Source organism: Nerophis lumbriciformis, linkage group LG28, assembly GCF_033978685.3.
Source record: "Nerophis lumbriciformis linkage group LG28, RoL_Nlum_v2.1, whole genome shotgun sequence".
NCBI classification, from domain to species: Eukaryota; Metazoa; Chordata; class Actinopteri; order Syngnathiformes; family Syngnathidae; genus Nerophis; species Nerophis lumbriciformis.
In genome coordinates, this window is record NC_084575.2 from 17,007,925 (window position 1) to 17,016,620 (window position 8,696).

The 8,696-nt window shown below is 41.0% G+C and overlaps 1 protein-coding gene across 1 annotated transcript in view; it reads left to right on the forward strand.

Annotated features, from left to right (window-relative positions):
* LOC133570937 (semaphorin-3D) overlaps positions 1–7,192 on the forward strand; it is a 33,377-nt gene extending 26,185 nt beyond the window's left edge. Inside the window, exon 18 of the mRNA XM_061923779.2 lies at positions 6,642–7,192. Within this exon, the coding sequence (XP_061779763.2) occupies positions 6,642–7,052 (411 nt within the window). The 3' untranslated portion in view covers positions 7,053–7,192. The remainder of the gene's footprint in view (positions 1–6,641) is intronic.
* The last annotated feature ends 1,504 nt before the right edge of the window (positions 7,193–8,696 follow it).

An 8,696-nucleotide genomic window follows, 5' to 3' on the forward strand; every position in this document is an offset into this window, starting at 1 on the left:
TATAGTTAACTCTAATCGCATATACTATAGATTTTCATCATTAATAATGAGTGATCCTTAGACAGATCATTTTAAAGTTTTTAACACCATGACTGTACAATTAGTTTGCTTCCATCCATCCATCTTCTTCCGCTTATCTGAGGTCGGGTCGCGGGGGCAGCAGCCTAAGCAGGGAAGCCCAGACTTCCCTCTCCCCAGCCACTTCGTCCAGCTCTTCCCGGGGGATCCCGAGGCATTCCCAGGCCAGCCGGGAGACATAGTCTTCCCAACGTGTCCTGGGTCTTTCCCGTGGCCTCCTTCCGGTCGGACGTGCCCTAAACACCTCCCGAGGGAGGCGATCGGGTGGCATCCTGACCAGATGCCCGAACCACCTCATCTGGCTCCTCTCGATGTGGAGGAGCAGCGGCTTTACTTTGAGCTCCCCTCGGATGACAGAGCTTCTCACCCTATCTCTAAGGGAGAGCCCTGCCACCCGGCGGAGGAAACTCATTTCGGCTCATGACCATAGGTGAGGATGGGAACGTAGATCGACCGGTAAATTTAGAGCTTTGCCTTCCGGCTCAGAGCCTTCTTCACCACAACGGATCGATACAGCGTCCGCATTACTGAAGATGCCGCACCGATCCACCTGTCAATCTCACGATCCACTCTTCCCTCACTCGTGAACAAGACTCCGAGGTACTTGAACTCCTCCACTTGGGGCAGGGTCTCCTCACCAACCCGGAGATGGCACTCCACCCTTTTCCGGGCGAGAACCATGGACTCAGACTTGGAGGTGCTGATTCTCATCCCAGTCGTTTCACACTCGGCTGCGAACCGATCCAGCGAGAGCTGAAGATCCTGGCCAGATGAAGCCATCAGGACCACATCATCTGCAAAAAGCAGAGACCCAATCCTGCAGCCACCAAACCGGATCCCCTCAACGCCTTGACTGCGCCTAGAAATTCTGTCCATAAAAGTTATGAACAGAATCGGTGACAAAGGGCAGCCTTGGCGGAGTCTAACCCTCACTGGAAACGTGTCCAACTTACTGCCGGCAATGCGGACCAAGCTCTGACACTGATCATACAGGGAGCGGACCGCCAAAATCAGTAAGTCCGATACCCCATACTCTCTGAGCTGAGCACTCCCCACAGGACTTCCCGAGGGACACGGTCGAATGCCTTCTCCAAGTCCACAAAGCACATGTAGACTGGTTGGGCAAACTCCCATGCACCGTCAAGGACCCTGCCGAGAGTATAGAGCTGGTCCACAGTTCCACGACCAGGACGAAAACCACACTGTTCCTCCTGAATCCGAGGTCCGACTATCCGGCGTAGCCTCCTCTCCAGTACACCTGAATAGACCTTACCGGGAAGGCTGAGGAGTGTGATCCCACGATAGTTAGAACACACCCTCCGGTTGCCCTTCTTGGAGAGAGGAACCACCACCCCGGTCTGCCAATCCAGTCTTGTTTGCTTCAATTAAATGTTTTTTTTAAACATTAAGCTTTTTAAACCGCTCAACAAAATATGGACATAAACACACATTTAATGAAAAAAAAAATACCTGAAGTGCGTTAGTATCTTGTCAGATTTTGTAGAATTACAGAATTTGTATTCCTGCTGTAGGAGCACTTACATTCAGAGGAGAGGAGTGGAGCTACACCATTTTATATACAAGATTTGCACATTAATAGCACAAAATGTGGATTTTTACGATCATGGTTTGATTGTCAAATATGTTTGGTAATGTAATCTGCGATATTTTTACCTGAAAAAATGTCTCTGGTGTTCTGTACATATCATGCTGTACAAGTAAATGGTACTCCTATCTCTGCTTAACAAAGTCTTAACCTTCTCTATATATTATTAAAATGTAATATTCAGCCTGCTAAACATTACTGTACTGTAAAAGATAACATCATGCGACACACACCCATGACACACACCGGCAGCACTCAATCCAATATGCAATTTGAGACCTTTAGCAATATGGAATATACAAATCTGGAATTATAGAATAATATAGTTCCAGACATCAATTTTTTCTTCCACATCAGGAATAGTTGTTTTTATTATACGGACGAACAATATAAAAACAGCATTGAATCCGACAACAAACTGTCAATCATTAATTTCAACATCATAAGCTTATCCGCAAACTACACCAACATCAAACGTTTTTTTGATCAATACAACGATCCAGTCAAAGTGATTCTTATCTCAGAGACTTGGATTGTAAATAAGAAAGGAATGGACTTTGATCTACAAGGATATGAACTAAACTACATAAACAGAACCAACAAGAACGGAGGAGGAGTAGCTGTGTATGTGATGAAGGACTTGCAATACCATGTGGTAAAAAACATGTAATTTAAGATTGATAATATTTTGGAATTTATAACTATTGAAATGTGTAATAGAAAGAGCAAAAACGTACTAATCAGTTGTGTATATAGGACGCCTAAGCATACTTGCCAACCTTGAGACCTCCGATTTCGGGAGGTGGGGGGGGGGGGGGGGGGGGGGTTGGGGGCGTGGCTAAGAGGGGAGGAGTATATTTACAGCTAGAATTCACCAAGTCAAGTATTTCATATATATGTATATATATATATATATATATATATATATATATATATATATATATATATATATATATATATTCTAGCTATAAATATATATTTATAGCTAGAATATATATATATATATATATATATATAAAATACTTGACTTTCAGTGAATTCTAGCTATAAATATATATTTATTTTATTGTATATATATATATATATATATATATATATATATATATATATATATATATATATATATATATATATATATATATATATAAAAGAAATACTTGAATTTCAGTGTTCATTTATTTACACATATACTTGTTGAGTTAAGGGTTGAATTGTCCATCCTTGTTCTATTCTCTGTCACTATTTTTCTAACCACGCTGAACACCCTCTCTGATGATGCATTGCTGTGTGGCACGCACAGAAGTGCTTTCATTAAATGCACTAGATGGCAGTATTGTCCTGTTTAAGAGTGTCACAACATTGCTGTTTACGGCAGAGTAACTGCTTTACGGTAGACCAAAACGTGACTGCTGTTGTTGTGTGTTGTTACCGCGCTGGGAGGACGTTAATAAAACTGCCTAACAATAAACCCACATAAGAAACCAAGAACTCGCCCTTGATCATTCTACAGTGATAACGTCATTGGGCAGGCACACCGTTTATATTGTGGGAAAGCGGGCTCAGGTCCGCATGGACCTGAGTCATAGATACCATGTATTGCATTAGTTTATATTAAAAAATCAAAAAGCCCAGCAAAATCACAAATCACTGTGCCACACTTTTGATATTTTTACTAATGATTTTGATAACAATACTACAAGTGGTCTGCTAATATCTGATATTAGTGATCGTCTACCAGATTTCACAATCCATGATGGAAACTACAAGTACAGGAACATGGATGACAAACACATTTTAAAGATTATGTACAGAGGACAGTATGACCACTTTAAAGAATCATCTTAAAGAACAGCGATGGGATAATGTGTACAGTGAAAATGATGTAAACGAAGCATATGGTAATTTTTTCAGTACTTTCATGGCGCTTTACGATAAACATTGTCACGGAAACAATCAAGTAGGAAGCAGAAAAAGAACAATAAACCATGGATGACAAAAAGACTGAACATGTATGTAATAAACAAACATTTGTTATAACACAAAAATCTATAGAGGCAGAAAATAGGTACAAAAAGAATAAAAATAAGCTAACCAACATTTTATGAACATGTAAAAAATAATATAACAGTCATTTATTAAACAAGAACAAAAATAACATGAGAGCTACATGGGGCATACTCAATAATATCATTAAAAACAGCCCTGAGAAGGATTATCCTAAATACTCCACAGATGGAAACGTAACAAACGACAATATGAACAAAGTAGTGGAACACTTGAATAATTACTTTGTAAATATTGGAACTAACCTAGAGCAAAGGATTCCAGTTACCGGGTCAGATGAAGACTGGTATGACTCTATAGATAGAAATCCCATTTCCTATGGTCCTCGTTAATGTGACAAAAGAGGAAATAATCAAAATTGTAAAGAAATGCAAATCCAAGATTTCCACTGATATGAAAGCGATAAAAAAAAGTTATTGAAGAAATTTCAAAGACTTTAACATATATTAGCAATCTGTCATTTAAAACTGCAAAGAATTCCCCCAAAAATGAAAATAGCAAGAGTAGTACCAATTTATAAGACTGGAAACAAACACCAATTTACAAACTATAGACCTGTTGTTTTTTTTACCGCCACAGTTTTCAAAAATAATTGAAAAAATATTCAACAACAGATTAGACAAATTCATGAATAAAAATGGAACACTCACAGACAACCAATACGGATACAGAGCTAACATTTTAACATTGATGGCATTGTTCGAAATAACAGAAGAAATTACCAACGCAATAGATGGTTAACAGTGTGCAGCAGCAGTATTTATGGATCTAAGGAAAGCATTTGACACAATTAATCAGAATATCTTAATTACAAAATTAGAATGATATGACATCAGAAGTCTGGTCTTAAACTGTATAAGAAGCTATTTAACCAACAGGACGTAATACGTGAAACTAGGTGAAACTATATCAACAGGGCTAGAGATATCTTGCGGCGTACCCCAGGGATCAATACTGGGACCAAAATTGTTCAATCTTTATATAAACAACATTTGTATAGTTACAAAGGACATAAAGTTAGTATTATTTGCAGACGACACGACTGCTTTTTGTTCAGGAGAGAACACACAGAAGCTACTACAAACCCCGTTTCCATATGAGTTGGGAAATTGTGTTAGATGTAAATATAAACGGAATACAATGATTTGCAAATCATTTTCAACCCATATTCAGTTGAATATGCTACAAAGACATCATATTTGATGTTCAAACTGATAAACTTTTTTTTTTGTGCAAATAATCGTTAACTTTAGAATTTGATGCCAGCAACACATGACAAAGAATTTGGGAAAGGTGGCAATAAATACTGATAAAGTTGAGAAATGCTCATCAAACACTTATTTGGGACATCCCACAGGTAAACAGGCAAATTGGGAACAGGTGGGTGCCATGATTGGGTATAAAAGTAAATGCTCAGTCATTCACAATCAAAGATGGGGCGAGGGTCACCACTTTGTCAACAAATGCGTGAGCAAATTGTAGAACAGTTTAAGAAAAACCTTTCTCAACCAGCTATTGCAAGGAATTTAGGGATTTCACCATCTACGGTCCGTAATATCATCAAAGGGTTCAGAGAATCTGGAGAAATCACTGCACGTAAGCAGCTAAGCCCATGACCTTCGATCCCTCAGACTGTACTGCATCAACAAGTGACATCAGTGTGTAAAGGATATCACCACATGGGCTCAGGAACACTTCAGAAACCCACTGTCAGTAACTACAGTTGGTCGCTACATCTGTAAGTGCAAGTTAAAACTCTCCTATGCAAGGCAAAAACCGTTTATCAACAACACCCAGAAACGCTGTCGGCTTCGCTGGGCCTGAGCTCATCTAAGATGGACTGATACAAAGTGGAAAAGTGTTCTGTGGTCTGACGAGTCCACATTTCAAATTGTTTTTGGAAACTGTGGACGTCGTGTCCTCCGGACTAAAGAGGAAAAGAACCATCCGGATTGTTATAGGCGTAAAGTTGAAAAGCCAGCATATGTGATGGTATGGGGGTGTATTAGTGCCCAAGACATGGGTAACTTACACATCTGTGAAGGCGCCATTAATGCTGAAAGGTACATACAGGTTTTGAAGCAACATATGTTGCCATCCAAGCAACGTTACCATGGACGCCCCTGCTTATTTCAGTAAGACAATGCCAAGCCATGTGTTACATCAACGTAGCTTCATAGTAAAAGAGTGCAGGTACTAGACTGGCCTGCCTGTAGACCAGACCTGTCTCCCATTGAAAATGTGTGGCGCATTATGAAGCCTAAAATACCACAACGCAGACCCCCGGACTGTTGAACAACTTAAACTGTACATCAAGCAAGAATGGGAAAGAATTCCACCTGAGAAGCTTAAAAAATATGTCTCCTCAGTTCCCAAACGTTTACTGAGTGTTGTTAAAAAGAAAGGCCATGTCACACAGTGGTGAACATGCCCTTTCCCAACTACTTTGGCACGTGTTGCAGCCATGAAATTGTAAGTTAATTATTATTTGCAAAAAAATAAAAAGTTTATGAGTTTGAACATCAAATATCTTGTCTTTGTAGTGCATTCAATTGAATATGGGTTGAAAGGGATTTGCAAATCATTGTATTCCGTTTATATTTACATCTAACACAATTTCCCAACTCATATGGAAACGGGGTTTGTACAAGTAATAACAGAAGAAATTAATAAATTAAAGAGATGGTTTGTATCTTTCAATCTCAGTAAAACAAAAATAACGCTATTTGGTAGCAGTGGAAGGGAAAGTCAAACACGAGTACAAATAGACGGTGTAGATATTGAATGGGTGAAATAAATAAAAAAAATTTGGAGGTGTTTTGAATTTGCAAGAATTGTCGAAAAATCCACACCTGTATAAATGGAAATGAAGAAAATGCCTGTTTTTTCTCAGCTTCGTCTGTGCGACGACGAGAGTCACGTCCACACGGAGAGAGGGTTGCTGGTTCAACGCCTCAAACTGGCCGACGATGGCGTCTACACCTGCACTAGCGCCGAACTCTCCAACAACCGCGTTGTGAGCCGCTATCGCCTTTACGTCATTCCCGCTCAACGCCTCCACGCTACCCGCGGCCGCCCTATCGTCCACCGGCTGCAGCCTCAAGTCCCGCCCGCTGCTGCTTCGTCTCTGCCGCACCGCAGCTGGCCCACAAGCCCCAAGGACCAGAACAAGGTGGAGCAATATTGCGAGCAGCTGTGGTTCCGAGAGAAACGGCGGCAACAGAAGATCTTTGCGCTGAAACTGAAGCATGGCAGTAGAAAAAGTCGTGTGAGGAGGAACGAGACACATGACATGAGAACCTGAGATCAGTCAGGTCCTGTGAACATGGCTCTCATGGACTGATGGAGACCATAAACAAGTTCACATGCCCTGTGTTTTATGTAACTATGTATGTATGTGTGGCCAATAGACTTTGCTAAAATATGTTATTCTATTAAAATAAATCTAAAACAAACATAACATGTTTCAGTGAGTTTATTTGGCAAATTGCATAAAAAAATTTATAAAAAAAGATTAGGTTTATTCTCAGCCTATATGGCTGTAATGTTAAGGTTGTCAGCTACAGTACATACACTATATTGCCAAAAGTATTTGGCCACCTGCCTTGACTCATATATGGACTTGAAGTGCCATCCCATTCCTAACCCACAGGGTTCAATATGATGTCGGTCCACCTTTTGCAGCTATTATAGCTTCAACTCTTCTGGGAAGGCTGTCCACGAGGTTGCGGAGTGTGTTTATAGGAATTTTCGACCATTCCTCCAAAAGCGCATTGGTGAGGTCACACACTGATGTTGGTCGAGAAGGCCTGGCTCTCAGTCTCTGTTCTAATTCATCCCAAAGGTGTTCTATCGGGTTCAGGGCAGGACTCTGTGCAGGCCAGTCAAGTTCATCCACACCAGACTCTGTCATCGATGTCTTAATGGACCTTGCTCTGTGCACTGGTGCCCACTCCAAACTGTTCCCACAAGGTTGGGAGCATGGAATTGTCCAAAATGTTTTGGTGTCCTGGAACATTCAAAGTTCCTTTCACTGGAACTAAGGGGCCAAGCCCAACTCTTGAAAAACAACCCCACACCATAATTCCTCCTCCACCAAATTTCACAGTCGGCACAATGCAGTCCGAAATGTACTGTTCTCCTGGCAAACTCCAAACCCAGACTCGTCCATCAGATTGCCAGATGGAAAAGCGCGATTCATCACCCCAGAGAACGTGTCTCCACTGCTCTAGAGTCCAGTGGATTTACACCACTGCATCCGACGCTTGGCAATGGACTTGGTGATGTATGGCTTAGATGCAGCTGCTCAGCCATGGAAACTCATTCCATGAAGCTCTCTGCGTACTGTACGTGGGCTAATTGGAAGGTCACATGAAGTTTGGAGCTCTGTAGCAACTGACTGTGCAGAAAGTCGACAACCTCTTTGCACTATACGCTTCAGCATCCGCTGACCCCTCTCTGTCAGTTTACGTGGCCTACCACTTGATGGCTGAGTTGCTGTTGTTCACAAACTCTTCCATTTTCTTATAACAATATTTAGGAGCGAGGAAATTTGACGACTGGATTTGTTGCACAGGTGGCATCCTATCACTGAGCTCCTGAGAGCGGTCCATTCTCAGTCTCCATGCCTAAGTGATTGATTTTATACACCTGTGGCCGGGCTAAGTGATTAGGACACCTGATTCTGATCATTTGGATGGGTGGCCAAATACTTTTGGCAATATAGTGTATTTAGTGGAGAATAATAGTCCGCCAAGGATGTAAGACAAACGTTTTTTTTTTGTCGTACTACTACTCACCCTGAGGATACACACACCAGTACAGCAGCAGTATGCACCTAGTAATATTGGTCGTGACCCGCCATAAAATCAAGAAGTTCCCCAAGTAGTAGACTATTTTTGTTTGTTTTATTTAACAGAAAAGAAGAATTACAACGAATATGGCATCA